Source organism: Lynx rufus, unplaced genomic scaffold (assembly GCF_022079265.1).
Source record: "Lynx rufus isolate CCGP_SWC_20201006 ecotype Redwood Valley unplaced genomic scaffold, mLynRuf1.p SCAF_11, whole genome shotgun sequence".
In the NCBI taxonomy this organism is placed as follows: domain Eukaryota; kingdom Metazoa; phylum Chordata; class Mammalia; order Carnivora; family Felidae; genus Lynx; species Lynx rufus.
In genome coordinates, this window is record NW_025814825.1 from 55,256,709 (window position 1) to 55,271,854 (window position 15,146).

The window sequence follows — 15,146 nt, forward strand, 5'->3', positions numbered from 1 at the left end:
CTGTGCCTGCTTGTGATGTGTAATCTGGATTCCTTCAATCTGTAATAACTCTATGTTGAATGTTAAGCTTAACGTTTTCCCCCATTTTCCTGATTTCTTGACTGGTATCTCTTTAGATTTGGAAAAACTTGTAAATTTCTGGAGCAATGCCAGGAAGGATTTCCTAGAAATCCTGGAAATTTTCCTGGAAATTACTGGAAACACAAGTACCAGCCAAGTTAGGTGAATGTAGAAAGCATTTGCTTTCGTTTAAGCAGAACATTTAAAAAACACTAAAACAATTTTCATTCTACATCCCTATGCATATACAATTCAATCTTGAGTTAAACAAAGGCTTTCCATTCAAATTATATAATCACCAGAAATAAGTAGTAACAATCACTGGCTAATACATATTTTGAGTCAAATGAACACTCAACAGATGCTGAATAAGGAATAAATGGTACAAAAACTTTTTACTATACTACTTGGAAAGGGGGAAGGAAGAGTCCATATTGCTGAACAAAATGGCAAAGGAAACTGCCTTTAGACCCCTCTGTCCCCTGAAAGAACTATTATTAGCTCTATGAAAGCTCTTTCCAAGTTCAAAATGTTTATTTTTTTTTAAAGGCAAAGGTATACTGCAACCTCATGTTAAATATAAACACAAACACCACCTATCGAAAAAGAGAATTTACAGCACTCAAGACCAAAAGAAAAGTAATTCCTAATGCGCCCTTCTATAAGAACCTCATTTTTACAGCAAAAGTGAAAAACAAACAAAAATTTTTGTTTACTTTTTTTTTTTTTTTTACCGTTTATTCAGTTTTGAGAGAGAGAGAGAGAGAGAGACAGAGAGAGAGACAGAGCGTGAGCAGGGGAGGGGCAGAGAGCGAGGGAGACACAGGATCTGCAGCAGACTCCAGGCTCTGAGCTGTCAGCACAGAGCCTGATGTGGGGCTCGAACTCATAAACCATGAGATCATGACCTGAGCTGAAGTCAGACGCTTAACTGACTGAGCCACCCAGGCACCCCCTCCCCCAATTTTTTTTTAAATGATTAAGCTTAATTTGAAAAGAGTCTTGCACTGATAGGGAGTCAAATATCACCTCACAGGTTGTGAAAAGAATCAAACTTAGCTGACCTCCTCCTATATGTGCTTACCTGCCTTTACTACCTCCTCACTTCCCCACAAAACCATCCTACTTAGAACTCAACTCTCCTGTCTGTGACAAAGACTTCCAAATCTAATGTCTAGTCCTTGTTTTTCTCCTGTTTTGCTTCTACAACCCCAAGTTTACAGGACACTTTTCTACAGGGAAATCTAACCATGCCCTACTGCTAAAGATATATAAAGTCGCATTCATCACCCTCTGAAACAAACACATCGATTACTCCCACTTGTCCTGAAAGGCAGAAGCTATGTCTTGTTGTTTATAACCTCCGATGTCCAAAAAATAATCAATACTTGATGACCAAATCAAAGTCAATACCATAATCCTTAACAGTCCTTTGCCTCCCCCGCCTGAATCCACATATTCAGCCACTCAAGAAACCCTGTCCTAGTTATTCTATTTGTGCTTTTCTTTCTGTCCCTACAGATACAGATCTTTCAAGTGTGTACCTCATCACCTTTAACCTAGAACACTACTTAGTCTCTGGGGCTTCAACCTCCCTCTTTCTCTCTGCAATCTGCCTTATAAACAGCAATCTTCTTAACACAGCACTTCTTTATGTCACTTTCAGACACCTTCCGTAACTGCCCTCTGATTAAAGGATAACTGCCTTGGACTTACTCTGCTAGCGAATCTGGCTCTGATTTTTCACGTAAACATCTGTATTTCACTCAGACAGGTCCTGAAAATACTTTACAAATTCTCACTTTTGTCGTATTGGCTCTTTTTCTAACTGCCTACATTATCATATTAGCTGCTACTCAAATCCACCACGGGTCTGTCTGCCCATCTTGGAAGACACACCTCTTATCCACGAAGTTTTCCACAGCACTTTCAGCTCCAAAATACTTTCTCCTTGCACTAAATGTCTATAGTACTTATTCGCTAAGCCTCCTTTCAAGTAAGACAGCCTTGTGCAGTTGGCTTGTTTATGTATTTGTCTGCTAGCCCCACCTACATTTCAAGTTTCAAGAGTTCGGGCACTGGACTTCCCACTTTTCTGTATTCGCCGCAGTGTGGACACAAAGTGAAGGCAGCAGTGACAGAAGAACTGGGGGCAGTGGTGGCAGCTAACGATTACTGCCGGGCAGGGCTAAAAGCTTCTACATTTATTATTTCACTCAGTTTTCACAATTACTCTATGAAACAGGCACTATTATTACCCTAATTTACAGATTAAAAAACTGAGGCACAGAGAAGTTGGGTAATTTACCCGAGATCACACAGCGAGTGAAAGTCTGGGCCACATAAATGTGAGATTAATGAATTCAAGAAATTTTGACAGAAAAAAGGGGGAAAATATTTTTCTATAAATAAAAAAATATTAGAAGCAGTGATTGACAGTTATGGCATAATGGTACAAAGAGAGGGAAAATTCAAAGACATGATCTTCTTTTGAATTCTGTTTTCTGACCACAGTTCATTTTACAGTTCACTTCAGTTTTGTTGATGGTATCATATATAAGTAAAGAGCATACCCAACATCACATTTAAAACATTCTGGAGTTTGGCCTTTGAAACCAGAGTTTCGGTTTTAGGTCAGCTAGTTCCTATTTAATTTTCTTAAATTCCTTTATAATTCAGACATCAGAGGAAATAAAATAGCTATGTTTGCTGTATGAAACAGCAGCAAATATATACACTTACAAAAGAAACTACTATTTTCTGACACAATAACCTTAGGGAAGAGGAGGTGGGGGAAGAAAAGAAACACAGGACAGATAAATTCCAAATCTGGAATCTTCTGGAAAGTCTGCTTCTAGTTAAAAGCAACCTAATTATAGGGAGGATTATTTAACTCTACCCTAGAGAAATGTACAGAAACTAAGATTTTTTTTCTTTTCTCCCTAGAGGAACGTTAGCAGCTAATAAATACAGAGATAGTCTCAAGATCTCTATAGGAATCGGATTCATTTGGTGGGGTTATGTCAAATTCACAGACCTTTATAGTTACAGACGTATACAGCTTTAAAGACCTCTAGGAATCATATTCAGCAACAGTTCCAAGAAATTCTTTCCATTTTTCAACAGCCACTTACACAAATTTAAATTCTCATATTTGAGCTAATTTCTTCTGATCTCTCCTCCCATGAAGGAAAAGATTTCAGCCTTCGTCTAAATGATACTTCATTATTAGTACACAATTCTGTCCCACCATCTTCTTGAAAAGGTAACATTTAAAAAATAATGACTTGCCCTCAAATCCAAACTTTGTATACTTCTAACATAACATGAAGAATTTCAGAACCAGTTTTCCTTGGTAAGATTTTTTTTTTTTTTAAGTTATGAAGAAAATAGAAAGAATCGAGGGATTTTGGAGTCAGACAAACTTAGATTCCAATTCTAGCCAGGATGTGATGGGCAAGTAACCTATAGATCTTAATCATCTAGAAAGTAGATAGAATAATAGTACTCCTGTAAAGATATCCGAGAGTTGGAAATAATGAATGCAAAGTGCCTACTATATATATTACAGATAATAAATGCTATTAATAACATAAGTATTTGCAGAGTCATGTTCCAAAAAGTATCTTCAAATTTAGCTACACAATTTCCCTTTTTAAAAGAGATAAAATGTCAAACAAGTAAATGCAGATAATATAACAACACCCATTTATCAACTACTCAGGAAATAAAGTTAATACTTAGCCTTATTTGTTTCAGAAAGATTTTTTTTTAAGAGAGAATCTTTATTTTGAGAGAGAGAAAGAGAGAGCACGAGCGGGGCAGAGAGAGAGAGAGAGAGAGAGAGAGAGAGAGAGAGACAGAATCCAAAGCAGGCTCCAGACTCTGAGCTGTCAGCACAGACCCTGACACGAGGCTCGAATCCACAAACCATGAGATCATGACCTGAGCCAAAGTAGGAAGCTTAACTGACTAAGCCACCCAGCCGCCCTAGAAAGATTTTAAAAAACCAAAAACCAAAAAACAGTTTTAACACTTGGCGTACCTGGGTGGCTCAGGTCATGATCTCACTGCTCAGGAGTTCGAGCCCCACATCAGGCTCTGTGCTGACAGCTGGCAGTTCAGACCCTGGAGCCTACTTCAGATTTTGTCTCTGTCTCTCTGCCCCTTCCCCACTCACATGCTCTTTCTCTCTCAAATATAAATAAATATTAAAAAATTAAAACAAACAAAAACCAGTTAACACTAGAGTAAAAAATAACCAAGTGAACAGAATCAAACAATACTAACCTAAGTGAAAAGACTGACAATCAATGCAAGCTAGAAATACTTTGTGGTTGTAACTTCTCAAACAGACTGAATTTCAAATTCCATAATGTTAACAGCCTTCTCTACAGAAGAACTAAACATTTTACTATACAACATGGACATCAAAATGTCACCTTGAAGCTGCCTCCCCTAATACAAGCATATCTCCTTTCATAATAATGCTTCACTTTATTGTGCTTTCTATAGATACTGTGTTTTTTGACAATTGAAGGTCTACGTCAAGTCTAAATTCTAAAAATATGTGATTCATAAAACAGGAAAAATAGAAAGAAGGGGCAGAGGAGCAAAGAAAGCCAAAAAACAAAAAACCAAAAGAAACAAACCAAACCAACAGATGAGAGAAAAACTAAAGGACAAAATGACAGACCGAAATACAACTTATTACATTAAGCATAAATGAACTAAATACTCCAAAGAAAAGGCAGAGATGATCAGACTACACATAAAAGAACCGTTTGTAATATATATTTAAAGACACAAAAAGACTTAAAGTAAAAGATTATAGAAAAAAACATAGAAACCATGCAAACAATAAACATAAGAAAACTGTAGCAGCTTTATCAATATTAAACAAAGTAAGTATCAAGACAAGAAATACTGTGAGACAAAAAGGGGCCCTTCACAATGGTAAAAGGGTCAATATATCAAGAAGACATATGCATCTAATAATGAAACTACAAAAAAGAGAGAAATTCATAGTCATGGTTGAAAATTTAAATACACTTTTCACTCAGTAATTGATAGAACTAGACCAAAAAAATCAGGAAAGATACAGAAGATCTGAATGACTATACATACAGGCAGCCCTTACTTTGAGTTACTGCATGTGAGAACAGTGTCCCCACTTTCCACTGTTCTGATATGCAAGGTTTTGGTTAACACAGTTCCATGCTGAGTAAGGACTATCTGTATACGTTTTTGTATAGTTTTGAATTTTGGAAGCATGTGAATGCTATACGTATTAAAATAAGAATCAATAAGGATGGAAAGGCAGCGGTGTGAGGGAGGGAGACTGAAACCGAAAGCAAACAACAACAACAAAATAAGCCCAACCATATTTCAAATGAATAACATAACACATTGAAGGGGGAAAACTAACCTAATTTATGAATACAGTACTTGACCAGATGCCCTTAATCTTGGGTAAAGTAGGGGAGAACTGCAAATAAATCCTGAATTCTTTTTCGTAAGTATGTTTTCTCTTTTTGTACGGACAAAGCAATTCTGAAACTATCTGAGATGTATTAAAGAATTAAGCAAATGAGTAAATTGTTGATGTTATTGGGAGCCAGGGCTCAAGGGGCAAAAATACGAAAGGGGTAAGAACTAATACAAGGAAAGCCCTGTGAGAATGAACTGGAATTGGAAGTACTAGAACTGGATGAATTCATGATTTCTAAATTACGTATGTGTTGTATGTATTATATACGTGTAAGTGTCTACACACATATGTATTTCCTAACTGTCTGCTAAAGGGGCTTCTGGTTATATATGAGTAGCAATGAATACATCCAACACCCAGATCTTGATTTTTTAGTTATCAGTTTCTACTAAAGGAAACTAGGGCTCTTTGGAAAAACAGCTGATTTTAGGACTGTGACAGAGAAGAAACAAAATGAACCTAGAAGAGCTGTTATACCACAAAGTGATAAAGGCCTTAAAAAAAAAAGAAGAGGAAGAAGAAAAAAGACAGGATTATGTCACAGGCGGCATACAGCAGTCAGTCTGAGGGGCTCCTAGAGGCCACAGAGGACAATTTAAGCACCAAAATAATGAAGGACAGTAAAGAAAGAAATAGGAATCCATGAATCCATGCTGGTAATAGTTAACTGGGAAATAAGGGAAGACTCTTGGTATAGAGCAGAATGTCAACTGCTGTGGTTTTCTTTGTGTTAACACTTGAAAAAATTTTAAATGATGTATTTTTGGAACCCAGTAAACCAAAACAACACTTTAGAAGCTGCTGACAAAACACAGACTTTAGAACAGTGTGACTCAGTGAAGAACTGACCTTAATTAGAATCTCCTTCGATCTATAATTAGGGACAGGTTATCCTAAATATACTACTTTGGAGTACAGAGTTCTCACACAACAAAACTTCATAGTTTTGCCTTCACCAACTATAATCTTAGTTTGTTTAAAATGTGACTAACTGGTTGATAAAACCAGCCAAAGAAAAGAAAATGTATCCATTACATCATTGTCTTAACACAAAGATGTATATGACAAATCCCTCTAGACTTGAGTGCCAGAATTTCTTTTCCCCTGAAAAACACGCACAGCATACCACGAAATAAGGGCTAAGTAGTCCATCAAGTTTTCTTTGCTGCCGGAAACCTGAGCTTTTCTTCTCTATACAGTTGTTTTAGATATAATTTATCTTCTATTTAAATGCACATGGGCCTATATTTTGTTTGCAAAATATCTCAAATCCTTTAAGATGGAATTTATAAAATAAATTATAAACCTAAAAAAATCGTAATATGACTGCAACACTAATTGGAAATAATTTAGTCTTCTAATAGTGCTACGAACACAGCAATTTAGTTCATCTGTGGTTTGAAAGTCAGCGTTAGTCAGTGCAAAAAAAATTCAGAATGACTGTTTTTTTAAACTCTGACAAAAAGTGTTAGAACCAATTTTTACAAAGTTGTGTTTCTGCCCCCAACGTTTTACCTGGGAAATTCAAAACTATATTTCAGATAATTTGAAAAGAACTTCCCTTTACAGTGTGAGACCTAAAACTTTTAAAGTAATAAAATTCAGGGGTGCCGGGGTGGCTCAGTCAGTTAAGTATCAGGCTCCTGACTTCAGCTCAGGTCTTAATCTCCTGGTTTGTGAGTTCGAATCCCGGGTCAGGGATTCTCTCTCTCCATTTCTTTCTGCCCACCCCCCGCACGCAGGCGCGTGCCCTCTCTCTCTCTCAACAATAAAAACATTAAAAAAGAGAATTTACAGGACTCTCTCTGCCCCTCCTTGGCTTGCACTGTCTCTCTCAAAACAAACTTTAAAAATAAATATATACATAAAAATTCCTAGCACAGTATCTCTTTATTACACCTCATCTACATCATATTAAACAAATGTATGTTGAATAAACGAATAATAAATCTTCTTCGAGGCTATCTTTGCAGGTCTGGGGATGGGTAGATGAGTAGGTAGAAGCACGAAATTTTGTCCAAAACTGCTCTTCAAATGTTTGAAAGTTGCTATGATTATTTTGGAAACAGTAATCCAATGTTATGATTCTGAATCTATAAGAAATGTAAATGTACAAGAAAATTCACTGAAAGAAAAAAAGGAACATCAGGCCAAAACTTCTTGAGACACAGACCACTTGAAAAATGTCCTTCCAGACGTTAGAAGAAGCCCAAATCTTAATTAGGTATTTAATATTCACGCTTACCATACCATATTAGTTTAGCCACTTAAAACTCAGACTTGTGCAGAGCTGTGTTTTTATGTACATGTCATTTTACCACACGATGCAGTCCCTTTTATAAAACCTACAGCATATTTAGTCCTTCTATGATTAAAAAAAAATCCTCTGCAACCAGACTTTCTGACATAATGACGTACAATACTGAATCATTCCAAGGTAAAAAAAAACAAAGTTTAGCATACTACTAGTATATTAAAAATTAACCTATCAGCAAGGACACAAATACACTGGGTACAAAACAGAACTGTGTACTCAGGCACTTGTTTTTATTATGGGCTGGAAATAAAAATAGAAGTGATAAGTACCCAATAAGTGGTACAAACAAGTGTCACAGAAATGCAGCAAGGAAGACTGGTTTCCGGGAGCAGAACATGGGGTAAGGCCATCGGCCTGGAATAGAGTGGGCTGTGAACACAAGAAGCTTGGTTCTTTAAAATATCTATGGCAGGGAATAGTGAACTATGATCCATGGGCCAAATCCAGCCCCCTGCTTGTTTTTGTGTTGCCTATAAACTACCAATGGTTTTTACATTTTTAAATGATTGAAAAAAAAAAATCAAAAGAGGAGTAGGTCATGATACACGAAAATTATGAAATTCCTATGTAGACCTTTATGGAAACACAGCCATACCACGCCCATCCGTTTACCTGTTTTCTATGATTGCTTTCATATTACAAGGGCGAGCTGAGTAGATGCCACACAGACCACCTGAATCATAAAGCCTAAACTATTTACTATGTGGCCCTTGAGAGAAAACATTTGCCAAACTCTTTCCTGAGAAAGGCCTATGTGGCTGAGGCACTAGGAGTGAGGGGCTGGGAGGAAAAAGAAGCTAGAGAGGCAAGAGGGGCACGTGGGCCATAGCGAGGATTTGCGTCTATATCCTAAGAGTAACAGGGAAGCCCTTAAACAATTTGAAGTAGAAAAGTGACAGGAAGATTTGCATTTTATTTTTTTATTTTTTATTTTAAAAAAAAATTTTTTTTTCAACGTTTATTTATTTTTAGGACAGAGAGAGACAGAGCATGAACGGGGGAGGGGCAGAGAGAGAGGGAGACACAGAATCGGAAACAGGCTCCAGGCTCTGAGCCATCAGCCCAGAGCCCGATGCGGGGCTCGAACTCACGGACCGCGAGATCGTGACCTGGCTGAAGTCGGACGCTTAACTGACTGCGCCACCCAGGCGCCCCAAGAGATTTGCATTTTAAAAAGCTCATTCTGGTGGTTACACAGGTAACCAGCATGAGGAAAAAAGTAAGGATGTTAGCGTAGTAAGTAGTTTAAGCAGGATATGAACATAGCTAAGACTTATGGGGCTGGGAAAGTAAAAAAAGGAGGCTGGGCAAGATTATTTCCGAGATGCCTTTCAGCTCTAAAATTTTAAGAATCACAGGGGTTTCTAAGTCTGGTTTTGCAACTTTTCAGGATATTTCCAATGATCACAAACAAATCTCAAAAATGTTATACTATGTAACATTTACTATATATGTTATACATACAACAACTCTCCAATAGGAAGTTAGAAATATGCCAACAGAGCATCAAGCATCTAAAGTTTACTGAAGAATAAATGATCCTCTCCATTAGAATACTTTCTAAAATATGGTTTAAATTTTTTGCAAGCCGGAAAGGACTAGTTTTATGAAATTCATGGTCAAAGAATTACAGTTCATACATAAATGAACACAATGGGGGAACAAACACAAATGTGCTTGCATAAATTTTCACCGCACTTTCCCATAATGTAGCAATGAGGGAACAAAGAACATACCTGCTACATTCTAACAATGTAACTTTGAGACGGCCTTCGGTAAGTGCCCACTGTTGTATATGGATATGTTCTTCTTCATCTTCTTCAAATCCTTGCAAGGTTTGGAATGGAAAAAACGGCTTAAACCTGAGAAAAGTAAAGATAAGTCTAAATTTTTGAACAAGAAACACCACAGCTTAACGCATAATAAAAAAACCTATCTGTAGGAAAACAACACAAAACGAAAACCTAAACTGCACGTGCTCCATAAATCCAAAGCTTATCACACCCAACTGGCAGCAGATGGTACCTTCTCTGTGGCACCCAGACCCCCCTGGGTTTTTGGCACGCTCTCGGTGACAAGGCAGGGCACTTAGAAAAAAGAACGAGAAAATCTGAAGATCCCCATTAAGCCCTAAAACTTGGGTGGGGCAGGAGAGCGATTCTTTCTGGACTAGATGGAAGAGTGTCCCTACAGTACAAGATCAAAATTCAGAAAGCATTTTTCATGGAAACAATACAATTGATAGTAATTAGCACATGATAATGATTACTCATCACAACGACATCAACAACAATCAGTGACGGCAAGGATAGCATCAGAATCGTTTACTATTTGCCAGACAGTGTGCTAAAGCTTTCCAAGCTCACAATACTGAGAGGGCTGATAGACTAGCTTCCCTCCCCAGATGAGAACAGCGAGCCTCACAGGTTAAAGGATTTGTTCAATGTCACATGGTGGGTGGCAGTACCAGGATTCAAGCTAGCATGATTCCATCAAAGCCCAAATTATATAACACTTCGGTTACCTATGAATAATTCAGGCTTGGCCCATGTGCTTATTGTTTAACACTTTGGTTTTCACGGGAGAAGCTTGTGCTGAGTTATGAACTGTAGCCTTTAAAATCTTTAATTTGAAACACAAATTCATACTCCTCCATTACAGCAAAGGACAAAGAAAATGAGAGAAAATTGGGCTCGGGAGCTTATAGTTTTCAATTCCCCTTATATACTGTTACTGGACCCAGCATTTGTCTGCTTCAAACTTCAGCGCGTCTCACTAACCCCACACAAAAAAGACAGTCAAAAGTCCTTGGTTTCTCACATTCAGGGTCCACCACAATTTATTTTCCCAGTGGCATTTTTCGCTATTAGAAACCTTCCTTTCTAGGAAGTGCAGTCACCTCGAGTACCCAGAAGATACCACGCATATTCCAGCTCTCAGGTCTTTCGAACCAACTGGATGTTTTCCCTACTTCTGCAAGCCTAGACAAATCCTAAACACTTTCCATAATCGGCTTTAGGTCCTAGATCACAGCAGAGCACACACACTGTTTCACTCTTTATTTTGCAGTCACTTAAATTGCTGTGCATTTACGCTTTGAAATCTCAAATGTGACATGCTCACGACTGTTTGTACCCTTCATGCACACCATCAGGACTCAAGTATGTGTTGAGCTTATTTATAAAAATCCAATGCTAAAAATGAAATAAACATTTAGAAAATGATAGCCTACTATAGTTCATACGGGAAGATATTGACATAGGGGGAGAAACACGGTTTTATGGTTTCCCCGTGAAAAGGATTAAAGGAAAATCTTTTTAGGGACAGATAGATACACAAACAATGTCCTGAGCTTTTCTCCTGCTTCTGAACTAGATGGGAAACAGAAAGTCCTCTTCAGCTCCTTAATTTGCATTTGAAGTCATTTGGTTCAAACTTGCACCAAATTTTTGAAAGGAAAAAAAAAAATTAGGAACTAAATTCATCATGCTAATACAATGTTGTAGCTGAGTGCTTTTAACACACAAGCCTCATGGCTCCTGTAGAACATGTGACTGTCACTCTGTGAAACATTACAAAGATCACTATACTATATACACAACTAACTTTGAATATAATAATGCAGCTAAATCAAAGCTGCTCTATGAATCAACTTTTCTTGTCATGTATAAACTTACAATTCAGCAAGAATATTTTCCCACAGGTGTGTGACTTCAATGTTTTATGGAATAAAATCTAATTTGGTTTATTAATGCTTCTAGCAGCATTTGCTAAAAGTGTTTATGCACAAAAGGACATTAAAATCAGAAAAAATGTATTCCATTTAAAAATAATACACTAAACACTGGGATAAAGCTATTTGTTCACCAAGCTAATAAACAGAATCCACACATTTGCATTCTCTAAGGACACTGTTTTCAAAAATTTGAAGTCTAAGCCTTTAAGTATCTCAAACCAATAAAGAAATCCAAACAGCAAAGCAGGCTACTTCTACCCCTTAGTTTTATCTTCCCATCCAACCACACTATCCTTCCTCAGGATTCATTAGCCTTTCTTCTGTTAGCCTATCAAACATGTCACTGTTTTCTCACTCAAGTTCCCTGAACAAGCTACCTGTACTTCCTCCTGTAGAAGCCTTAAAAAACCAACCCAGAAAGATCAACTTCTAAGATGACAGCACGGGTGGGGTGGGGGGTGCCTGGGTGACTCAGTCGGTTAAGCATTGGCCTCTAGATTTCGAGTCAGGTGGTGATCTCACTCAGCGTCAGTCATGAGATCAAGCCCACCCCCCACCCCAACCTCCGCCCCCTGCCCCTGCCCCCACCAGAGCCTGCTTAAGATTCTCTCTCCCTCTCCTTCTGCCCCTTCCCTGCTTGTGTGTACACACACGCTCTCTCTCAAACATTACATTAAATTAATTAAATTTAAAAAATAAAATGACAGCAAAAGAGATCCACTGACCCACTCTGCAATAAAACTGATGCAAGTCATTAACACAGACACAGAAACAAAACACTTCAAGCCTCGGAAATGGCCCTAATGGTAAACAGCAAAGGGAAGAACTTCTATTCATCAATTTTCTTGACTAGAAAATTTGGTTAAGAAAAGTGAGAGTGTGTGGTGTCTAAACCAAGACGGGCCACCCCCCCCCCCCCCCAGCAGGCTGAGCAAGGAAGAGATTCGTCTCCAGACCTCCAGACCGCTTGCAGCTGGGCACATGGCGGTCTCACCTCCACTCCCGAGGCCTTTCTCCCGGGGGGGGGGGGGCGGGGGGGGGAGAGAGAGAGAGAGGAGGGCAGCAGTGTTTCTCATCCAGCCCCCCGCTGCCCAGCACTGAGGCTAAGCGCCAGGCCAGTCGAGAGACGGGAGCTCCCTTCCTTGAAAGGCCCCGATCTGTGGGCCGGAGACTTCACCCTGGGCACGGAGCGCACCGGAGCCCTCATCGTCCTCGCTCTGCCGCAGGACACAACGGTTCTGTGCCCAGAGGGGCCAGGCTGCTGCCACCCCCGAGCCCCCTCGCACCCAGCTTCTGGAGTGAGAGTGGCACTCAGGGAGAAGCCGGCCGTTGTCCCCAGCCCCAGCGCCAGTGCCCTGGCTCAAAAGATTTTGCTAAGGAGTAGGAAAGGGAAAGGCGGGCTTTAAAAAAGCTCCTAACCTCTTCCCGAGGCGCTAACTTCATACACCAAAGAATATGGAGAAGCTCAAACCCTACGTGTGCTCTCAAGAACGAGGGAGGTGGTGACGAAAGGCAGCTGGGAGATTCACGGATTTAACGATGATGCAGCCTAAATAAAGGCTGCCCTGGTCACAGGAAATAAGACAGGGGGGAGGATCTCTCCTGAGGTCAGAACAAGTACCAAACGCTGACCTCAAAAATTATTCCTTGAAAGAAGCCACAATGTGACTGGATTCGTTGGTGGAACAATATGTGCCCCCGGGGCACTGTTGAAAACGACAGGGTGAGGGGTAGATGGCACTAAAAGAACCCAGGCAATCACTAAAAAACAAATAAATAATAAGCCCTGGGAGAGGGGGACCGTGCTCAAAGCTGCTGCAATAGATTATCTAAATATCTGATTTCCAACCAAAATTGTGAAGCTTGCAAAGAATCGAGAAAGCATGACCCCTGAAGCAGAACAGGCAACACAAACCGCCAGGAAGAATGACCAGGTGCTGGACTGAACAGAAAAAGACTTCAAAAGAGCCATTAGAAATATGTTCACAAGACATTTTTAACAGCATGATTAAAGCAGTAAAGGGAGGTATTATGACAATGTCACACCAAATAGAGACTATCAATAAAAAATATAGGAGTTACATTAAAAAAAGAACCAAGTGGGAATTCTGGGGTTGAAAACTAAAAATGGAAATAAAAAATTTCAGGGCACCTGAAATGTAACTGCAGAGCCTGGTCTGTAGCCCCTGAGGTTGATTTGATTACCACCCAGTTTTCTGCTGGAATAACACACTAAACCCGGGTGGCCTAGTTGGTCGAGCATCTGACTCTTGATTTTGGCTCTGGTCATGATCCCAACCAAGGGCGGTGGGATGGAACCCTACAGCATGGAGCCTGCTTGAGATTCTTGCTCTCTCACTAAAAGAAAAAAAAGAAAAAAAAAGAAAAGAAAAAAAAGAAAGACAAAGAAAAAGATTTCACCACCAAAAGGGTTCTCAACCATAAACATGAACTGACAGAAGAAAACACTTAATGAATTTGAAGATAGAGCACCAGAAGTTACACAAGCCAAAGAACAGCCAGGAAAAATAACAACAAACAATGAACTGAGTCTCAGAGAAATCTAGGAGACCATTAAGCACACCGACACACGTAATGGGAGTGCCAAAGGAAGGGAAAGAGAGAAGAGAGGAGGAAAGAAAGAGGGGAATGGAAAAAACAAAGAAATAACAGAGGCAGCCAGTAAGCCCCAAAGCCACAAATTATATGATTCCATTCATATAAAAATCCAGAACAGGGAAATCTATAGAGGCAGAAAGTACATTCATATTTAGGGTTGGGGTGGTAGGGGAGTTAGGAGAAGGATAGCTGAAGGGTACGGGGTTTTCTTTTTTGTGGTGATAAAACTTCTGAAATGGACTGTGGTGACGGTCGTACATATCTGTGAATATACTAAAAGTCACTGGTATGTAAGCTTTAAAAATGTAAGTTTATGGAATATGAATTATATCTGAATAAAGCTGTTAAGAAAAATCCCAACCCAGGAGGCGCCTGGGTGGCTCAGTCGGTTGAATGTCCGACTTTGGCTCAGGTCATGATCTCGTGGTTTGTGAGTTCGAGCCCCGTGTTGGGCTTTGTGCTGACAGCTCGGAGCCTGGAGCCTGCTTCGGATTCTGTGTCCCCCTCTCTCCCCGCCCCACCCCTGCTTGTGCTCTGTCTCTGTCTTTCAAAAATGAACAAACATAAAACAAAAAATTAAAAAAAGAAAAAAGGAAAAGAAAAATCCCAACCCAGTTTACCCAGAAATAATTTCTTTTGTCATTGCTTTGATATGTAAATGTTTGGTGTTTAAATAAGAAATAAAACCATAAACGACACACCTCTGTTAAAAAAACTTAGAGCCACTTTTAAGGCTTATGAAAAACAAAGATTTATCGAATAGTCACTATATCAGGTACTGACTCAAAGCATTTATTTGCTCACCTAATACTTACAACAGCCCCCAAACAAGGCATTAGCACACTGTACATAAAGCAACAGTCGTAGAGGCCTCATACATCCTACACACTGAGGGCAAAACCGGCATTAGCCTGCTAGGGCTG

The 15,146-nt window shown here is 39.3% G+C and overlaps 1 protein-coding gene across 1 annotated transcript in view; it reads right to left on the reverse strand.

The window, feature by feature from the left end:
* The window catches only part of PDZD8 (PDZ domain containing 8), a 72,592-nt gene that overhangs the window by 37,357 nt on the left and 20,089 nt on the right, over nucleotides 1–15,146 (reverse strand). The window contains exon 2 of the mRNA XM_047073500.1: nucleotides 9,605–9,730. Coding sequence (XP_046929456.1) covers nucleotides 9,605–9,730 — 126 coding nt within the window. The remainder of the gene's footprint in view (nucleotides 1–9,604; nucleotides 9,731–15,146) is intronic.